The sequence below is a fragment of the Aquarana catesbeiana genome, linkage group LG02 (genome assembly GCF_042186555.1).
Source record: "Aquarana catesbeiana isolate 2022-GZ linkage group LG02, ASM4218655v1, whole genome shotgun sequence".
Lineage (NCBI taxonomy): Eukaryota > Metazoa > Chordata > Amphibia > Anura > Ranidae > Aquarana > Aquarana catesbeiana.
This window is the reverse complement of record NC_133325.1, coordinates 429,925,274-429,947,913: the sequence shown is the minus strand read 5'-3', so window position 1 is coordinate 429,947,913 and position 22,640 is coordinate 429,925,274. Positions and strand designations below refer to the sequence as shown.

General features: G+C 42.1%; 1 protein-coding gene across 2 annotated transcripts in view; it reads left to right on the top strand.

The window, feature by feature from the left end:
* Positions 1-22,640, top strand: part of INPP5B (inositol polyphosphate-5-phosphatase B) — a 170,192-nt gene that overhangs the window by 20,544 nt on the left and 127,008 nt on the right. Inside the window, exons 5-6 of one of the 2 annotated variants that reach the window (XM_073615509.1) lie at positions 2,489-2,518; positions 5,885-5,995. In XM_073615509.1, coding sequence (XP_073471610.1) covers positions 2,489-2,518; positions 5,885-5,995 — 141 coding nt within the window. Of the gene's footprint in view, positions 1-2,488; positions 2,519-5,884; positions 5,996-15,376; positions 15,575-22,640 lie in introns of those variants that run through there. The other variant, XM_073615512.1, reaches the window with a different exon arrangement.

The following is a 22,640-nucleotide window of genomic DNA, read 5'->3' as shown; positions in this document are numbered from 1 at the left end:
AGGTTTAGGAGTGTGTCTATGGGGATGTTTGACTATACTTCCAGAAGAGCATTTGTGAGGTCAGGCACTGATGTTGGATGAGAAGGCCTGGCTCGCAGTCTCCGCTCTAATTCATCCCAAAGGTGTTCTATTGGGTTGAGATCAGGACTCTGTGCAAGCCAGTCACCCCAAACTCGCTCATCCATGTCTTTATGGACCTTGCTTTGTTTATTGGTCCAAATCATTTGGTGGAGGGGGGATTATGGTGTGGGGTTGTTTTTCAGGGGTTGGGCTTGGCCCCTTAGTTCCAGTGAAGGGAACTCTTAAGGCATCAGTATACCAAGACATTTTGGACAATTTCATGCTCCCAACTTTGCAAGCCAGGCCTTCTCATCCAACATCAGTGCCTGACCTCACAAATGCACTTCTGGAAGTATAGTCAAACATTCCCATAGACACTCCTAAACCTTGTGGACAGACTTCCCAGAAGAGTTGAAGCTGTTATAACTGCAAAGGGTGGACCAACTCAATATTGAACCCTATGGACTAAGACTGGGATGCCATTAAATATGCGTGTAAAGGCAGGCGTCCCAATACTTTTAACAATATAGTGTATGTATATGGTTGATATCCATGATGTTTTATCATTGTTAGGCCCATGATGTTATCAGTCACAATTATATTTACATTATAATATGTTAAGTGGGAGACTCCTGAAACACGTTGGCTGTCTTTTAGCACAATACCAATAAATTAAATTGGACTATTTTATGTTTTGGTCTGGTGCTCCTTCCATGTATTCACTTTTTTCTGGTAACCTGCTACTCACTGGAGGGTAGTCTTGTTTGTTTTGAGCAGCCTAATGCCCCGTACACACGGTCGGATTTTCCGACAGAAAATGTGTGATAGGACCTTGTTGTCGGAAATTCTGACCGTGTGTAGGCTCCATCACACATTTTCCATCAGGAATTTCCAACACACAAAGTTTGAGAGCTTGCTATAAAATTTTCCGACAACAAAATCCGTTGTCACAAATCCGACGCACAAAGTGCCACGCATGCTCAGAATAAATTAAGAGACGAAAGCTATTGGCTACTGCCCTGTTTATAGTCCCGACGTACGTGTTTTACGTCACCGGGTTCAGAACGATCGGATTTTCTGACAACTTTGTGCGACCGTGTGTATGCAAGACAAGTTTGAGCCAACATCCGTCGGAAAAAATCCTAGGATTTTGTTGTCGGAATGTCCGATCAATGTCCGACCGTGTGTACGGGGCATAAGACCCCATACACACTATTAGATTTTCTGCAGGTTTTTGTTTTCAGATTTACCAAAACTATGTAGTGCGAGGGACTGCCTGAATGCATACAAATTGAAGCTCTTTAGGTTTGACTTCATATTATATGGTTTTGGTAAATCTGAAGACAAAAATCTGCAGAAAATCTAATAGTGTGTATGGGGCCTAACCTGAGTCAATGTTTTTTGCCCTCCCACTATTTCGTATAAAGTTATTTTAAAGCCCCAGCGCCTCTTGGATGCCTTTTTTTTTTTATTGGATCCTGCCCTTGGCTTTAGTCCCTTTGAACAAGCATGAAGGGTGAAAATTAACTATTGCATGTTCTGTGTCAGTGACCCAAAAGCTGGAAAAGCAAAGATCGGTATGGCAGCCCTGAAACCAGTACCTTCAAAAAAAGTCAGCAATGTCATCTTCTATAATTCTACCATTGTGTGGAAAACAAAAGCAAAACTGCAAGATTTTGGTGCTATCAGAGCGCTTGTCAGTGGTGAAAGGGTTAATATATGCAACAGATTCTGGTTATTGATCCTGCAGATAGTGGAATGAGTAATGACCAAGAGAAGTAAAAAAAAAAAAAAACAAATAAACCAGGTAGCATGAATAGGCAGTATCAAACAGTTTCTAAAAGTTTCTAAGTGAAACACAGAAAGCAAGGGTCCAGGGATCAAATCTTTGTGGTCCAAGCACAGAAAATCAGCTTGCTGTGGTGGGGAGAAAAGCCAGAGCAATCAAAATTATTGCAGCAAGGTTGCTGCATTGTAACAATCTTGCCTATTTATGAACAGTGAACACTTTATTATATTTTACTTTTCAGTTCTTTCTTCTCCTGTTTTCTTCTATTTGTTGATAATGCAATGTGCCTCTATTTGTCCCTTTCTACTTTTCCTTATGAACAATGCAACTTATTATTTATAATTTTGTTTCAAGAAAATATTATTTATATACTCTCGCTTAAAATTTTTTTACCCCTATATTTCGTAAAGTGTTGTTAAAAGAGAAGTATGATTTTCTGTGTTTGGACCACTAGGATTTGATTCCCAGACCCTTTCTTACTGATTTGGAGACTTGTAGAGACTTTTTGACACATATTAATTGGGTGATCCACTGCACCGGACACCGCCTATTCATGCTTCCAGGAAATCTATCCTTGTTTACATTATTACTTTATTGAATGTAATTTCTTGCCATTTAAAGATTGTTTTCACTTTGCAGTAGCACCTTGTGACCGTTTTCAGGTTATTGGTAAGTATCATTTTTTACTTTTTTTCTGACTATATTGGCTACAAGGCTAGGCTAATCAACAGGTTTCAAATGCGCTTAACTATCATGGTTTTGGGTCAATTTAGTTTAATTTTTTAATTAATTTTTTTCTTTAATTTTAATTTTTAAAATTTTTTTCTTTAACGTTATACATTTTTAAATGGGTGAGACAGTGCAGCACAAGCTGTTTCCTTTCAGACCCTTTAATGTTAACCTATAAGCCATACAGGGAGAGGGGAATGGGAGGAATAAGACACTGCTGTGTAATATAATTTTTTTTTTCTTTTAAATGTACTGCAAACCGGAAATGTGTGAAAAGGAGCCTAAAGTGCCACTAGCTGGCTAAAACTAACAACACACAACATTTATATGCAAAGTGAATGTATTTTCTTTTTCCTCTTTCTCTTTGTTCATTCTCTGAAACAATGTATCACCTTATCTTGCCTTAAAGTTACCATGTGTTTCTGCCTATGCAGGGCAACGGTTTAATCTAATGTAGCAAATCCATTGCCAGCAGCAAATACTTTCCTTTTGTTCCTTCTCTGCTCAGTTCAACCATCGGGAGTAAAAGAAAGGCCTGTGTAAGTTGTAGCTTACACAGGGCTGCTTATATCTTTTGTGATAGTGCTGACTTGGCCCTACTACATGGAGTAGTTTACATGCCTATCCATATCTGGATGTATTGGGTATATTGTTTGACTTCCACCAATGAACAGATCAAAGGGAGAGAAAAGGAAAAGTAACTTTATGCTAGGTGTACAAATCAGACAAGCCTGTTGTTAAGCTTTAAAACAATGGGCTCCATTCACAAAGCGCTATCTTACCGCATCTGAGTATGCGATAAGATACTGCATAGCGTTTTTCAAAACGTTTTTGCATGCAGTGTTTTTTTGGGTCCCCTGCTGACCGCTGAATGTAAAAGAAAATGCCAGCAATAAAATGTAAGAAATAAAATGGAGTGGGGACCCCCCAATCCATGCCAGGCCCTTATCCGAGCATGCAGCCTACCAGGTCAGGAAAGGGAAGAGATGAACAAGGCCTGAGGGCTGCACCATACCAGGCCACATGCCCTCAACATCGGAAAGCTGCTTTGGGGCAGGAAGGCTCTGCCCCCACCACAAAGCACCTTGTCCCCCTGGCTTGGTTGTGGGGGTATACGGTTGGGAGGCTTATCGGAATCTGGAAGCCCCTTTAACAAGGGGGCACCCAGATTCCAACCACCATGTGAATGAGTATGGGGTACATATTACCCCTAATCTTTTACCCAACAAAAAAATATGTAGTGTAAAAAAGTTATTAGACAGTTTTTGACAAGTCCTTTATTTAGAAAATAAAAATGTCCCCCCTGCAGATACATCAGCAATCACAAAGCCTGCCGCCACCGCCGACCCCCCAAAAAAAAAAAAAGTTCTGTTCACACCGAAGAATCCCAACGTCTGCCAGCTCAGTTGTCCGTCAGTTCTTAAATAACCAAGGGGCAAGACTACCCAGTGACTTCACTGGGTGACCCTGCCCCCTTGTGACATCATCGACCCAGCATGCCCCCCTGCCCCGTAGATATTTAAAGTGGATGTAAACCCTATTCATGAAATTTGACCCAGGCACATATATCTGTAGTGTTTACTTATCTCTCTCCAAAGCCCTAAGTCCCATGTCTTTCTGCTGCTCCATTCCTCTCTTATCAGCATGATAACTTCTGACAAGTTCTCCGACACAGGAGATAAAAGCATCTGGAAATTTGTTTCGGGGAGGTAACATAGAGACGGATAAGCAGAGAGCTTGTGTATTCACAGCACAGCTCTGCATGTTTCTTCGTTCCTCTGCCTATGTGGAGGGGGAGGGGTGAGCCTTTCCTCCAATCAGCTCTCACACAGTGTATGCCTAGACTCCCCTTCCACTGCTGAAACAGGAAGAAAAATGTCTAACATGATGTGCACTCTCTAAAGAATGTAGAAACCTGAATACTGCAGATGTACAGTACATGTAAAACTTATATAGGTAGATGTTTCATCTCTGTGTATCATCTGGGGCTGTTCATTTCACTGGGTATATGTGAGGGTTTACATCCACTTTAAGAACTGTCAGACAGAGAAGCTGACAGATGGCAGGAGCTTTTGGCGCGAGTAGACCTTGTTAAATGTGGCTTCCAGATTCCAATAAGCCCCCCCCCACCCGCAGACCCTCACAGCCACCTGCCAGGGTTGTGGGGAAGAGGCTCTTGTCCCCATCAACATGGGGATGAGGTGCTTTGGGGAAGGCAGAGCCCTCCCTGTTTCAAAGCACCTGCCCCATGTTGAGGGCATGTGGCCTGGTATGGTTCAGGAGAGAGGGGGTGTTCGCTCATCCCCTCCCTTCCCTGACCTGCCAGGGTGCATGCTCAGATAAGGGTCTGGTGTGGATTTTGAGGGAGACCCCATGCCATTTGAAAAAAAAAAAATTGGCATGGGAGTTCCCCTTAAAATCCATAAACTGTGTTGAAAACTCATTGGTTGTTAAAATGTTACTAAACCTAGAACCTGCATTCACTATATCTGGTCTCCCACAGTACACAGAACATGGAAATACTATTATTTTAGTAAATATAAACTGATAAATACCTTTTCTCATCAGGAGTATATTGTAATCTTGTAACTTCTATCAGTTCCTAGTAAAGCTTGTAGGAGGAGTTTTCATGCCCCCCTGGTTCTCTGTCTAGGCAGTGCTGATTGGCCCTGTGCTGATCACATGCACCGACCCAAGAAAAAAAAGAAACCTCTCTAGCATCACACACCACACTGAGCATGTGCAGCCCATCCCCTGGCTCTGTAAATATCAGGTTATTTTTTGGAGACAGTGGAGGAAGAGAAGGATCAGAGAAGACAGGATCAAACAGCCTTTATACACAATGCAGAGGATTACCTCTTAGGTTCCACAGTGAGTATAACAAGCATGCTTTACTGCATATACACACTGATTTTACTGTTGTGGGTTTAGTAACACTTTAAGGATGTAGCGGCCGCCCGCTCCTTAAAAAACAGTAACCTGGTTGTTAAGGATGGCGGCAGCTGCCAGTTCCATAAATATTGCAAGCTGGGACCACTACTTATTTACTGCATGCATTTTTTTTAGTGTGAATTGACTTTCACTTCTGTTTTATGTGGTATTTATCGAACGTTTTTGCTTTATGCGGTAAATACCACATAAAGCAGTAGTGAGTTGACATTTTCAGGATCGCATGCGGTTTTTGGGAAAACACCTAAATATTGCATGCGATCTGGTTCTGTGAATGGATCCCATAAAAACTTAAAACTGCCTGCCACCCCTTTCCCTAGAAATTCTACCTCATTTTTCTCTCCATTGGTCACTCAGGTTCTGACATCACAGTGATGATAAAATCTCAAGATACAGAGCTGGTTATGCAGCTACCATTTGGTTCTCACACACAGGAATTTCTGCAAAGAGTCAATCTATTACTTGAAGGTGAGGCACAACAAATACTTATCAAACTAAATGTTGCTTTTTTATTAAGTATCGTAAACTACGACAACCTGTTTGCTTTATGGACAGCGCTGTGACCTTGCAGGAGTCCCTGTTTCACTTGCCGCTAGGGATTTTATTTGCCTTCTACACAAATTAGACACCAACTTTTTAACATTAGGGTTTTAGGTTAACATACACTTAATAATAGATTTGTTGATAAGTTTCCCTTAGAGGCGGAAAAGCTCTCTGTGTGAAAACCTAAGCTGTCAGGTAGCAGTAAAAAAAATGTATTAAAGGCAACTTCATTTTACAAAGTGCTTGGTTATAAAAGGTTTATCTTGAAAAATGCCAAATTGAACAAGATGTCTTTTGAAATAGAGATAACAACATACATTACCATAGGGAGAATCAATTTAGTTATTGGCAGCTGTGCACTGTTTGTTTCTGAATGTAGTGTTCACAACCATATCCTATGGTATCACAAGGACAACTGTTTTTCTTTCTCCTTTTTATTATGGATTGTATGGTATCTTTTTATTTAAATTCAATAAAAGTACAAGATAGAAAAATATATACAAAATCCTGGCAGAATTTTACAAATGGAGACCTTTAAAACTTTAGAAATTATTCATATTGCATTATTACACTGGTCCAGCTTTGCACAATGGGAGTATGCATATCACATACCTGATGCGCTACTGCACTGATAGTCACAATCTTCTGTGTCCCGTTCAGGTTCTGAGCAAGTGGCTTCCCCTCTGCACACTGGTCACAAGGGGTTTGCTCACTTGGCACAGCTGCCATTTTTATAGAAGAACCCTATGTGGGAGATTTACTGCACACAGAATCTGGTGAACTGTGCATAGTAACCAATCAGTTTCTAACATCAACTTATTCAACTATGCTTTGACAATAGAAACCTAGAAGCTGATTGGTTACTTGACCATTGTAGAACAGATGTTTCATCCTTATCCAATAACTGCCAGACCAACCCCATAGTCCATCCAACCCATACCATTAAATCCCATTAATGGAGACCACACCATAAATGGAGTAAAAAATTGGCCGTAGCAGCCTCTTTATTCATTTGTTAAACCAAAAAACCCATCAGTCACTAATTACGTTGGTCGTTGCAGGAACCCCAAACTATCGTATGTTCAAGAATGCACATACAGTCTCGGAGACAACCCACTAACCGCAGTGCACCCATTAACCTATTCCATCTAAACCACCGTTAACTGGAATACACCAGAGGGACCCATACCACCAATGGGTCCCGAACCCTTCCTTATCCGAGGTTTCTTCATTCACCAGCAAAGGCCAACATCTGCCACAGCGCACAAGGGGAAGACCTTACCCTTGAGTGCCCCTCCACACCCTCAAAGCTCTCTGAATATCACCCTGCAACTCCAGGGCCCACAAATCAATTCCCACCACATTGAGGTGTACCCCATCACCCCGAAGGTATTGACAAGTATCTGTTTCCAGTTCCAAATGACAGATAACCAGGCCCCCGTTCCTAACTACAAATCTGCCTACCTCCCTATTGACCTTCTTGCGGGCCTTATTGAGCCGCTCCACTGACCTAGCCAAACGCCAAGTCATCCGAGCAACAATGTCGGACCACACGACAAGCATATCTGGGAAGGCCATGCAGAGCCGCAGGAAATCAAACTTGACATCACAAATGATGTCTAACATGGACTTCAGTCTTAAATAATTGCCGCCAACCTGGAGCACCAGAACATCCGGTGGTCTATCCAGTCGTGCAAAGCGATGCACTTCTGGCACCTTCCTGCTCCACAGCATTCCCGGTACCCCCCACCCAGCGGACACAAGCCTCCTGCCTAGAAATGCCTAGTTGCCTACCATTGGGCCTAGCGTCTGCTCGCCTGGCCCCCAAAATACATGAGTGGTCCAGTATCCAGACAAGGCCCATCATGCCACCTGAAAGAGAAGAAACAACACCACAAATAACACCAAACAAGCACGGAAACACAGGCTTACCAATACAGAGCACTCACAAAATGACCTACCCCCCCCCCCCCCCCCAATCAGACAACAGATGAGAATGAACATATAGCTGGAATCTCCTCGATTCCCACCTACCAATACGCTTGACCACTTTGTCATTTAACCCACACCTGGCGGCTTCCGTGGCCACCCCAATACGGAATGAGTGAGAGAAGAATTCTTTCTCCTCCAAACCCAATGCCCTAAAACATTTACGGAAAATGGATATGAATTGAATTCTGGACAAGGGGGCACATCTGCATGTAAGAAAAAGGACCCAGCCAAATCCGGGCGGACTGTGAGAAACTCCCTCACAGCACCCACCGGGCACAAGGGCAAAGCTGGCACAGCAAAAATCTGAACCCTCCTGCCCCTGCCAGCCTGGTCCGTTTTGGACTGTTGCAAAAGCAGGAATACCCTATTCTCCCCACAGGTGACCTCCAGATCCAATATACTCCCATGCACCCTCTTGGAAGGGCTGATTAGTTTGCCAATCCGAAAAGCCCCAAAAAAGAGAGAGGCCATTTTAAACAAAGAGACCTCGTAGGCTGAGGAACACAGAAACCAACTGGGATAAAACATTTTCCAGAATAGCAAACGAAACAGGGCGCCTGGAATCCCTGCGCTTCTGAGATCTACGATACCCCTTTAGAGCCTGTCAGACCGACTCAAAAATCTTTTGTGAAATCACGACAGCCCTGCAATTTGAAGAAAAATTATAATCCTGCCAATTTCCGTTCCACGACTGACACTGACACTGACACACCCCTCAAGGTTCCGTGAAACAAAGTAAAGAACCAGCAACCTCACCTCTGGGCCCTCTTGCTCAACCTCAGCCTGCTGCAGCAAAGACAACCACTCCTGCCATACTTTATTTTAGGCTGCCCACGTCGTGTCACTCACTGACCGTCTGATCCATCCGGTGATGACCCCAAGGCAGTCCTCCACAGCCATCTGCTGCTGGCGCCAACTCCCGGAACCTGCCCCACTGAAAGCGAGACAATGCGTCAGCTAAACCGTTCTCAACTCCCAGGAGGTGAACAGCATAAAGAAAAACATTTAACTGTAGACAACGTAACACTAAGTGCTGAAGAAGTCAGACCATGGGTGGCGACTAGGCTGTGACACGGTTGATGACCTGTACCACCCCAAGATTGTCACCGTGAAAACGCACTTTCAGGTCCCTGAAAGACTCTCCCCACACCTCTACGACCAGCACCACCGGAAACAATTCCAGGAGCACCAAATTTCAAAGAAAACCCGCCTCTTTCTATGGATCCGAACAAGGCCCGGCACTCCAACAGCCTTAAAAGAAGGTCTCATAACCAGTCGAACCGGCCGCATCCATGTAAAGTTCCAGGTCAAAGTTACTCACCGGCCTGGACATCCACAATGCCCGCCCGTTAAAGGATTCCAAGAAAGATTGCCACACTCGCAAGTCACCCCGATGCTCCTTGTTAAGGCGCACTAAATGAGTGGGTGATTTGACCCCGGCCGTACTTGCCGACTTCCGTCGACAAAACACTCTTCCCATAGGTAGGATGCGATATGCAAAATTAAACGTACCCAACAATGACTGCAGTTTCCTAAGTTGAACCTTGCGCATTCCCAGGATCCCACGAATCTCAGCCTTAAGGGCCATCAGCTTGTCTTCTGGCAGATGACACTCCATGGCGCAGAAGTCCAAAACAATGCTCAGGACGGTGGTCGGCCCCTCTGTTTTCTCCGAGGGCCGAGGGGATACCAAAACGAATAGTGATATGTTCCAACGTAGCAAAGAGCACTGCACATAACTAAGTAAGGGATGATGGAATTCACCCCTGAGACATCCCGAACTACCCACTCTACAAAGGAGCTGAATGTCTCAAACAATGCGCTTGAAATAGAACAGCCCATCGGAAGGCATCGATCCACATAGTACTCCTCTTGCCAATGACAACCCAGCAAGCGAAAACTATCCAGATGAATGGTAAGCAGTCTAAATGCAGATTGCCCGGCGGCCATAGCAGAACAATTCCCCCACTGAGGCTCCGCCCCTGCTGACTCATCGCCAGGGGAGGAGCCCGTCAGATCCTGATGGGGGCCGGGGAGAGACACAGACACCCCCGGAAGCCACGCCTGCCGAGCTTTGCTGATGAAGGGGGCTCTTTGCTGATGAAGGGCACTGCCACCATTCAAAGAAAGCCTTGGATTTTTCTCAATGAATATGTAGCATTCTTTGATTGGACAAAGTGAAGATGATGACCACCCCTCCACTCTACCTCATCTAATCAGAGAGTTCCTTGTATTCACAGAAAAAACACAAGAGGGGTGATTTATTAAAAGTGATGCAGACAGAATCTGGTGCAGCTGTGTAAAGTGAGGCCCGGAGCTAAGAAAAAATAAAAATACCGAAGGGCAGGCATGACAAAGTGAACAGGGAAACAGGGCAAGTAAAAAAATGGGAGGCTTACCTGATTGGGGGGGTAGCCCGAGGAAGAGGAGGGGCTATGTGCATTTAAGGAGAGGTGGTCCCACTCTGGCGTCCAGAGGATCTCACGGCGCAGGGAGCAACTTGGATCAACCTGCAAGTGCTGGACGAGATGGCGGACGTGGACATGCTGCTTTCCCAGCTCATGGCGGAGGCGGTGTCCAGAGGAGTGGAGTGGCTGTGCAGGCCCCTTCATGGCCACCCGTGAAGCGCTCGGCTGCTCCTGGAAAGAGCCCCCTCCATCAGTATAGACCCCCTCCCTCAGTATAGACCCCCTTCTTCAGTACATACCTCCCCCTCAGTACAGACCCCCCTCCATCATTACAGTCCCCCCCCTCAGGACAAACCATTCCCCTCCATCAGTCCAGACCCCCCTCAGGACAAACCACCCCCCCTTCATTGGTACAGACCCCTTTAGGTCAGTACAGACGCCCCTTAAGACAAACCAAACCCCTCCTCAATCAGTACAGACCCCCCCTCAGGACAAACCACCCCCCTCCCCCATCAGTACAGACCCCCCCACAGGACAAGAGTTCCTTGCTCAAACTGTCACTCTCCGGGCTGTGGGTATGTGACAGAAGGCAACCGCAGCAGCAGTGAGAGTGAGACTGAGCAGTCTCAATCAGGGCTAGTGCGGCCCAGGCATGTTCCGGCTGAAAAGAGCCCTGCCTCCAGGACCCAGGACCCTCAGCAGCTCAGCCGTCCTCGGACGATGTCACCCCTCTGCAAGTGTCACCCGGGTCACCCCCCCGCACACCCCCAATACGATGCCACTGACTGATGATGCCATTGATCATTAGGAAGCCAGCAGCTAGAAGGTTGTAATAGTGCACAATTAAAACCCGTGACTTAGTGTAACTAAAAAAGTAGCCTTCATCCACACGTCAGCTTGTATACAATTTTTGGATAATCTTTAGGCATTTAGCTAAGGCACCCCTGAAAAAAACCTCAAGGCACCCTGGTTGAAAATGGTGGATCTATGCAGTGCCATACAGTACATAGTGGTGAGGTCTGTACTGCCACTCTGTACTGCCACTAAGGACTATTTTAGTACAGAGCTGTGTAAGTGCTTGCCCTCTCTAGGATGTCCTGGAGTCTCTGTAGACACTGCAGCAGCACACAAGCCATGTGTAACGGAGAACTTCTACTGCATGGAGATTTGACTTCCATTCAACCCAACATATAAAACTGCAATTTCCCTTTCAGAATTCTAGAAAGAAGCATGTAGCTCTTTGCTAAATGATAGTCAGTGGCAACATATGAGCTTTGTTCAAGATCTAAATGAAATAACATAATCATGTAAAATGTTATAGCAACTTCAGGATAGGCTCCGTTTGGCCAGGTATTTTGTGTGTACAGTCTCATAATGACAAATCCAAGGGTCATAACTCACTTGTAATGATTTCATTTTATCATTCAAATCTATGCTATTTCTATGAATCACTGTGGAAAACATAAATAACATACCAGTAATGAGAGTTTTATAAATGGTACATGCATAAAAACAATACTCGGTGGCAATTATTTGAAGAAATAAATGTGTTATCCCTCGGAGTATCTACAAATTACTTATAGCCAAGCAATCATAGAAACATCTTGCTATTTTTAGAGCACGAAGCCAAAAGGTCAAAGAATTCCTTATTAGTTAAGAAGGCTGTCCTGTGTTTTATTCCCAAGCCTGAGGGAGGGAGGAGGATCCTTCAGTCAACTCCTGAGTGGCTCTAGTAGTTATGGAATGCAAGTAGTTAACACTTTGATTGCTGTTTTACTTTTTTATTTTTTTAAATAATTTGCATATGTACATATGTGCGTTTCTATATAGAATGTTAAAAAGCATTTCAAGTTTATTATCCCCAAAGCACTATCTTAGATTTCAAGTTGTCCTCTGAACTAATTGTATAACATAACATATTTATCAATTTACCATCACTTCCTGTTGAGTGAAATCATTGTCACCAATTCATAAAGTTAGGAAAAATCTCAGCGCCCCAGATCACAGTTAAAACCCAACAGGGATTTTAACCTATCCCTTCTCTACTAGAGAAGAGCTCAGGCGTGTTCAGATGTTCTTCTAAACCTATGTGGCCGAGCCTGCAAAGAAAGCTGTCACCTGTAACGGGCCAACCATCTGAAGGCAAGGAAATACCTTCAATGCAGATGACAGCCTCCTAGTGGGCTCCGCCATGTGGGTTCAGAAGAGCTCATCATCCCTACTCCCTGTCTTGCACAAAACTATACAAAAACATTTTGGCTGCACATACACTTTGAGCCTAGGCTCCCACTAGTGCTGGTGCATAATCATGCATTGCTTCAGTGCATTTTTGTAGCACGCTTAACACGTTTGAAGCACCATCATGCAAATTTCAACCCAAACATTTTTCTCTAGTTTTGGATAGTGTGGGTACGTAATAACAAAATCTAATTTTCTTGCCTGTTGACTGTTGACATGGGGACTCAATACGTAGGAAATTTTAAAATGTTACAGTGCTCACTGGATCATGAAGAACATGATTAGAGAAAAAACACCCAATGGGGGCACTTGTTTTTGGTGAAAATTGTCAAAGGTGGGATTTTCACTCATTTTGGAGATATTTCTTCTCACTTCCCGTTGTGTCTCCTGGGCAAGAAGTATGTCACAATCCCCACACAAGCAGCATTAAATACCTGACAGAGGTTCTAGCTCTTTTTTTACTTCATCTAAATCTAAAAAAAAAATGTTTTTATTGGAGTTCTACTTTGATAAATAAGGTCTATTGTCATTTGTTTAACCTCATATTTCTTCTGATTTTCTGACTTTTCCCAGACTAACCTGGGCTGTAACAGATAAACATACAGTTAGCACAGGTATAAATAAATATTTCATCACTGGTTATTGCACTTAAAAGACTAGTAGGGAACAATAGAGGTTTTTTTTCCTGAATAAGGACTTTTTTTATCCTGAGTATAAAATAGAGATCTAATTACATAAATATAGAATACACGTACACAATATTTTTTTTCCACAGTGACCTAGAATGCTATGTTCAAATATGGCAGTTTGTATCCTAAACTTGCACCAAAACACTGAACAAATCAATATACTGTCAAAATCAATATACGACAGCAAGTGCAAACAAGTGGTATTTACATTGCCAGGAATGTTTCTGAGTGTGCAGTGTGTGAAGAAGGCAAAGGATAGACATCAACTGTTGCTAAAGTGTCAGATGAAATTAGAAATGTTAGATTATTATTATTATACAGGATTTATGTAGCCCCAACAGTTTGTGCAGCGCTTTATAATGTTAGGGCAGACCGTACAATTACAATACAAATCAATACAGGAGGAATCAGACGGCCCTGCTTGTTAGATAAGGGGGAAATATAAATCCTACATATATAACTCCTTACAGGTAAAGCAAAGGATCAGGGTATATTTAGGAGAGTGTTTGGAACAGATTTTAATAGTCTACGTTCTAAGTATAGTTTGTTTATGTCCATGAAATTAGTTAATAAATGTTATTGTTGTATATTGTGTAATCCTAGACTTTACCATAGTATGGCAAAGCAAATTTTGCCAAAATGTCACTTTCTGTGTCTACTTATAAAAGTCCTTAAATTAATCATTTTTATTATTTTTGGCTCTTTAGTGTAGTAGTATTTGATGTAAGATGGATGGCTTAAGAGAAATATTTCCCCATAATGCTGTTGAGCTCCACCAGAGGAATGCATGGCACTTATTTTAATTAGTACAGAGCTGGACTATGATTATGGTTGTAGGTACAAAAAGGTGCAATTTTGCTGTTTGATAAACTATCAAGTAGTCCTAATGACCAAATTACCAGTTCATTATCTAGCCTTTCTCAACCTTTTGAACAGAGAGGAACCTATCAAATACCTTTCTGGTCCTATGGTATATTAGTGTTATGGTCACTGGAAAGTATGCTCATTACAATTGTAGTCATTAGGAAAAACTCAATCTTACAGATAGCTAAGAGATCATTGGTTTTATCGGTTACTCATTTTAGAGGCAAAATCGCTTATTGCTCAAGGAAACCCTAGCAATCTCTGAAGAAACCAAGGGGTTTCATGGAACATTGGTTGAGAAAGGCTGATCTAGAGCAGGGATCTCCAAACTGTGGCCTGAGAGCCGGGTGCGGCCCTTTATGTACCTTTATCTGGTCATTGGCGTGCTACCCCTCCAACTGACAACAATGATGGAGAATTGTCTTCTTCCACTGATGCCAAGACATTTTCTGCTCCCACTGGCCACAGCCTTGCCCCATTAAAGCCTGAAGGACAGTTAGCCTGGTCCTTTGCTCAAAAAGTTTGGAGACACTTGATCTAGAGGAAACATTTCAAACAGTACAATAAGTACACCATGATAAAATAGGTATTGCTGAATATTAATGAGGGTAGCTCATATTGAAGTAAGGGATCCAAAGGACCCCTCATTCTAAGGATGAAACAATGTTTCTATTTTTAATAAAGATCTCAGGATCCATTTATTTGAAAAACAAGCTGTATGTAGCTGAAAATCCATTGACTTGTTAAAGTGAAAAACAAATATTTGCATTTTGCTTTGCTTTGATGGCTTTGACGTTGATACTTTATAAATTACTCAACCCAGCACAGATAAAAGTGAAGTGAAATTTAGCAAACAGAGGCAGAATGCCCACAGCTTTAGTAATAGGTTTAATAGACTAACAAATTCAATTTTGTGTTTCATAGCTTTCACGGTTTTAATGTCTAAGCAGAACAAGCTAATGGGGTTTATAAGAGCATTCATTTTTAAATGAACTGAAAGGCACTGTGTATTTCTTGAGCAGCTGAGAGGTTAACAGAGGACTGACTATCTGTAGCACTGTTTCCTTTTATTTATCTTAGCAGAGACAGGAGGGTACAGAGCACTTTCTGTAAATACTCCACATTGTTGAGTACTTACTATCTTTCCTTGTACTGCTACCCAGGGCATAATTTTGGTTGCATTGCACATATAAAGCCTGCATGTCTCCAGGCAAGGTGTAAGGATAGACAGTTTTTATTTTTCACAAACTTGCATGCTTTGTTCATCCTGAAAACAATGTTGAAGCCTTCAGAAAATGACAAATCTCCAGAGGGTAAGTTTAATGTATGCCTAATAGGCAATGGGTAGTGACTTCTGCTATGAGGCTCTAATCAGACGGTTGTCCTGCTTATATTAACATATACTAATATTTTAATAGGATTTTGTTTTAAAGATGTCTTTCTGTATGTTGCTTAACTAGTTTGTAATGTAGGTCATGCAATTTATAGCAAATAGTAGGTTATTTGGAGATGCAGCATCCTGTTGATTTACAGCAAGCGGCAAAAACAAGGGTTTTGTGATAAAAGACAGCATGTATTGTTTTATTTGAGATCAGCCGGATTTTTATTTTTTAATTGCTAGGGCAGGTCAGAAAATGAAAGGGACAATGGAACTGATTGCTGTAGGCAGAACCAAAGTACTTTCCTACTTTCTGATCTGTTCATTTTGAATGAGGAAATTGTAGCACAAAAAGTTTAGCACACAATTATTTTTACCACGTTTTATTTCAAACCCTTATCTTACCTGAAAATAGAATAGTTTTTAAACCCTGAACCCAAACCTACCATTAATTAATAAAGCCAAAAATGTCAGGATTTTATTCCTGTCTGTATTTTTCCCCTCTTTATTTGTCTTGGTGATTTGTCACCAGGTCAGAAAGTGATGGAAAATCCAAAATGTTTCAGTTCAGTGGAGTAGGCAATTCATTTTTTTCCATGGGGGCACCTGTTCTGGTAACACCTATCTAAAGTTGGCCATAGATGGATAGAATTTTGAACAACATTTTTGGGGAAAGAAGGTTCTATGAACGTTTGTTCTTTTTTCTAATCAGTAGTAGAAAGTTAGAAATTTGTTTCTTCGAGAAAAAGTTTCCATCCTTCTAATTTTCTTGCTAATGCGATCAAAAAAAGAACGTTGAAAATTTTTTCTCGAAGAAACAAATTTCTAACTTTCTGAATGTGGCTTTTGTTTGGTAAAGTCAATTCTTTCCAAAATCAAATGTTAAAAGCAAATAAAATCTTTCAAACGACAAACAAATGTTCTGAAAATGTTCTGAAAAGATTTTTCCTACAAATTTTCGTATAAGAGATTCTATCCATCTATGGCCAGCTTAAAGCGGAGTTCCAGGCTAAAATAGAACTAGGTTGAAAACAATTGAGCACACTACAACCCCCAGCCCAACCCCCCCACTCGTTCTTGGGCATCCTTTTTTTTGTGCTCTCTACCTTTTTTGTGATTTCCAGCAGGACTTCCGTCCTAACCTTGCTGCAGCGAAGCATTTCAGCTCCGTATTGGGATCGGCTCCTCCCCCTTCCCTCCTGCTGCCTTCCAGAAGATGACAGGGGCATTCAGAAAGCGCAGCGTGACTCGCACAAGCGCAGTAGAAAACCAGCTGTGAAGCCTGAAGGCTTCATTGCCGGTCTCCCTTAGTTGCAATGCTGGTGCCTGCACCCGAGCCGATGGACAAATTGGCTTCGGGGAGCCGACATGGCAGGATCCCTGGACAGGCAAGTGTCTTTATATTACAAGTCAGCAGCTACAGTATTTGTAGCTGTTGAGTTTTGATTTTTTTTTTTTAGAGGCTGGAACTCCACTTTAAGAGGGCCTTTCCCCTTACTATGGTAAGATTTACTCTCACTTCTTCTAATGCCGTGTACACACGAGCAGACTTTTCGTCAGCAAAGGTCCAACGGAACGAATCTGCCGGACAATTCGATCGTGTGGGGGCTTCATCGGCCCTTTGTTGTCAAAAAAATCAGACGGACTTTAGATTTAGAACATGTTTCAAATCTCTCTGACAGATTTGAGTCCGGTCGAAAAATCCATTCGTTTGTACGTTTGTATGCTAGTGCGACGGACAAAAAAAACACGCAAGGGCAGCTATTAGCTACTGGCTATGAACTTCCTTATTCTAGTCCCTTCGTACGTCATCACGTTCAAACGAACGGACTTTTGAACGGACTTTAGTCCGTTCGTGTGTGGGCAAGTCCGGTCGTTTGAAAGTCCGTAGTAACTCCGTCGAAAGTCCGTCGGAAAGACCGTTGGACGTTTGATGCTGAAAAGTCCGTTCGTGTGTACGCGGCATTACTCTGACTTCTTGTGGATTATTCAAAACTGAAAAATATACATTTTTTTTTTATATATATACTTTAATAGTAGCTATAGAAGCGATTTTAGATTTTAGAAGCGATTATTATTGCCAAGAGATACCCTTAAATGGCCTCAGTACCAGATTGGACAGATTAGAGTTGCCTTGAGTTGTTTAGCCTAACCCCTATTATAATATTACTACAATAAATACTATATCATTATTCTGACAATAAATGCAAGCAGTGATCAACAAAAAAAAAAAAACATACATCTATACAGCAAACGTTTTTGCACTTATATATAATGTACCTGTTTATCAATTTGGAAATGTCTACACCAAAATCAAATGATCCAGCACAGTCAGTGTTTTTTTATTTTTTACTTTTATGACATTGATGGTATAATGTGTATATAAAATAGAGTGAATCATTTTACTGTAAGTATGAATTGCATGATGATGGGTAGATTTGTTAAATGTAATTATCTCATCTGGTGATGTAACATGATTTTTATAGCATTTTGCTCTTGATTTCCATGAAGATAATCTTGGTCCCTAGGAGGGATCGTGAGAAGAGATATGGATAAACACCATCCTTTTATGTTCAAATGACTGGTTTCTTTGGCCATTCAGATTCCATGGTATCTTTGAAAAAAATCACATTGATGGCCAATGGCTGTCTGGTTAGGTTTTTAGCACTTTACACATAGGCAGAATGTCGGGAGACAACGGCCGGTTCAAAAAAAAATATCAGGTGACATTCGGACTGTGTGTATGTCAGTCGGTCCGTGCATGATGGAAAACCAGCATCCGACTGACTCCCGATCAGTGCTTTCAGCCAATGGCAGAGATTGCTGATCAGTGTTCTGGCGGGGGGGCATCCCCCTGTCAGAACACAACAGCTCAGCGGGGGAGATCACTAAACTAACCTCGCATGGTTAGTACAGCAGCTCTGACTGGAGCTGACAGTTTTTTTCTTTAACCCCATGGTGTTGTGTGGACCCGGCTTTAGCAGCACTGGGTCAGTAAAGCTAATTTGTATTTCACTAAGCTCACACCTCATGTGAAGTCATTGTTACCTTGTTTACCACTTACCAGTTCTAGACCTTGTTTACTTGGAACGAATTTAGATCCATTTATGAGTAGGCTGGTTGTACTAAAGTGTCAGAAACCATAAATCAGACTGAGATAGAAGTACAGTTAAATCACACTTGTTTAATAATAATAATAAAAATAATAAAAACGTAAACAGAGTAAACGTAGTCAAAACATAGCCAGAGTTTAGGAACGGAATGGATAGTCAGACAAGCCAAAACATCAGGGAGCCAGAGATGAGCGTAGTAGAACAGCAGGTAGGATCTGGAGCCAGAAGGAATGTCAGCCAAGCAAGTCTTTAACAGGAACACAGGCAAGCGTCTCTAGAGATGTGACCAAGGTGAAGGCAGAGATCATCTGGACTGGACGGCTTAAGTAGGCAGGACTGACAAGCAGGATATTATCAACAGATCAGTCACTGTGGAGAGATGGGAGCTGGCAATTAGCCGACAGCTGAGCGGCCAGCTTTGAGAAGGAAGGGCTGAGCCCAGCCCTGACATAAAGTCAATCCAGGCCCAGACTGGGTCAAAAAATAGGCCCAGTCATTTTAGACTGAGCAATGCATTTTTAGAAAAAAAACAAAAACCTTATTGTGAGAGGAGGATCAAGACTCCTGCAGGCTTATTGGAGTTGTCCTCAGCGTAATCCTCTTTACTGTCATCACCATCATCATTATTATCATCTTCATTTTTATCCTCTTTACTGTCATCACCATGATTATCATCATCCACATCATCATTGTTATCATACTTATCGTATCCTCTATACTCTCAACATCGTGCTTACCATCATTATACTCATCCCTGTCATTATTTTCTGTATCATCATCCTCATCATCACTTTCTCCATTAGTTTATACTATCATTGCCATCCCTGTCCTCATCATTCTTCCATCCTCATTAGCATCTATACTGTCATCACCATTCTCACCATCATCATCCTTATCATTATAATTACAGTTTTGTCAGGGCTGGGCTCAGCTGTCGGCTAATTGCCAGCTCCCATCTCTCTCCACATTTACTCAACTGTAGTTGATATCCTGCTCGTCAGTCCTGCCTACTTAAGCCATCCAGTCCAGAGGAGCTCTGCCTTTGCGTTGGTCAACATCACACGAAACATTTCCTGCATTCCTGTTTAAAGACTGGCTTTGCTGACATCCCTTCTGGCTCCAGATCCTGCTTGCTGTTCCACTTCTTTGATCCCTGACTTCTGTCTTGGCTGACTATCTGTTCCAGTTACTGAACTTTGGCTATGTTTTGACTATGTTTGTTCTTTTTACTTTTATTATTAAACAAATGTGATATAACTGTACTTCTGTCTCAGTCTGATTTCATGGTTTCTGACGGTAAGTGAAGGCCATGAATTCAGAAGATGTTTCTTGTGATGTTGACCAAGGCGAAGGCAGAGCTCCTCTGGACTGGACGGCTTAAGTAGGCAGGACTGAAGAGCAGGATATCAACAACAGCTGAGTAACTGTGGGGAGAGATGGGAGCTGGCAATTAACTGACAGCTGAGCCCAGCCCTGACAAGTTTTTACTCTCCTTCTATGAGTCACAAAGAAAGATTATATGGCTGTATGTGGTGGTACCACATCCATTAAGACAATATACTATAAAGAACCTGAATGACCACAAAGAATTTATAAAAACACATTTTTACTACAAAGCATTTAGAAAAACAAATAAAAACATTGGTTCCAAAATCCTGTGCAATTAGCCATATTAATGAGCCATCATCATATTTAAAAGTACACCAAAGAGGCCATACTGTTAAACCATTGAACTTTGCAGAAGTGATGCAAGAGGTCGACGCCTTTTGCCTATTAGCTTCCTGAGGACCTCATCATCTTGACCGCAAAGATAGCAAAGTGGCCTAGCCAAAAAAGAAGGCAGAGTAAACAACATGGAATAGATACAACATCATAAAATAGCATTTAGTGTTTCTCTGTGTAAACGTATGCATTGCTTGAGCAATAAAGCCTGGAGATGGTTATAATAACATATGTCGTATGACATAGAATGCTTAAATAGTTGAACAGGCGACGGGTGTAAATAGATGGAAAATGTATTTGACGCTAGAACCTAGGTATGAAACAATATGGATTCATCAGCATACAAGGACAGTTCAATAAAATTCTAAGAAAAGACCATGGCCAATATTGCCTAACTTACTTTAGATGGAAACAAAGGATCCCAATCAAGACAGGAACACAAAAGTATCCTTTCTCAAGATCCAAAACCCAGGGGCACAAAAGTTTAGCAGCAACCTATAATCATAATAACCTAATTAAAGAGTCATAAGGTATATATATAGGCACAGATTGCCATCACAACAAAGTTGTATAAAAAAAAGATTACCTGCCATCACAGTAGTATAGTGTCACTTTTCAAAAGAACATATGTGCCTCTTGCAGGAACAAACAATACAGCAAAACACAGCAGCCATCCACCTTAAACAAACATATACAGTCAATGTATATATGTATGCCAGATGTAATAGTACCCAAAGGGAAACATGCCACTCATTATTGCTAATCAACCAAGCCTCATACCTAGCAAACGTCCCGCGTCCGTGTCACACCCTGCACAAATGAGAGCAAAACATTACTCCCATTTTATATTCTATTTTAAACCATAATCAAGAAAGTGATTGCAGGAGTCGAAGTGAGGAGGAATATGACATCATCCACATCGCATCTCAGCACTGGTATATCTAGCAGACACTCCATCTGTATACTAATCAAGCTAGTAATGCTGTTTTTCCAATCAGAGGGCTAGGGGGGCTAAAAGACAACTCCTCCTCACCCTTGCACCATTTGCGGGCATGGGGCAGCATTGGCGAGACCTGCATTCTGGCCAATCACATTGCTGTCCAATCTACAGCCATGCCTCAGGGGCCAATCAGAGCGCTGCAGTGGCGCGATATATTGTCGTCTACCAGCCTTTGGCCCCACAGGCTGAAAGACACACAAAATAAAATGCGATTGTGGTCCGAGTGCTTGCCATCCCTACCACCATCAACATACAATTAAGCATACACAAGAGACAATGTCTTACAGCAAGCCACAGCCTAGCATAGTATTAAAGCAATTAATAAATATGAGTACAAAAAGGAAGAGGATTCCCAGGCGCCACCACCTCAACTCCACCTCCAAGTGTAAACGGAACATGGTAAATAATACCAACCCGCTCCCAGTGTGACAACCATGGCATGGAACCTTTTCCTACATGAGAATGTGTATGTCTGTCCCATGCCAACCACACACATACATAAGTGTGTATGTCTGTAATTATCTACACCCCAGGTAAATGCCAAGCGATGCGCACTACATGAAACACAGATATACATTATTCTTCCAAAACACCATTTAACAAAATCCATAATCAAAACAATGATCAATAGCCATTTAACGTATATTTTCATTGGAGATTGCCCTTTCCATTGACAGAATAAATCTTTTGATGGCTCCCTCTACCTCCAGGTGCAGGGGGTTGCGATGGGGACATGTTGTGCCCAATCGTATGCCAACCTGTACCTGGGGGTTGGGAGCATGATTTGTTTGCTGATGAATCCATATCTGTATACCTAATAGCAATAATGGGTGCTTGCTGCGCTAATTAACCTACAATAAAGAAAAGAAATATAAAAGTCTCTCAAGCAGCCAGCACAATGCTGATGAACAGCAATACAAGTATAAAAAGAAATAGAGGTGCAGAGCTCAAAATGAAATGTTCTTAGATCCTCAGATGTAAATAATGGCCGAACACTTCATGGGATATACTTGAAGAATGAGAGAGGGAAGATAACCACCACCGGCACCCAAACACACTGTCTCTTACCCTCCTCTTTGGACCCTTATAACAGTCAAATTAGCAATAAATGGAATGAACACCCTTGGTCGTGGTCATCCACAGTCGATCAGGTAAGGCAGATAAAA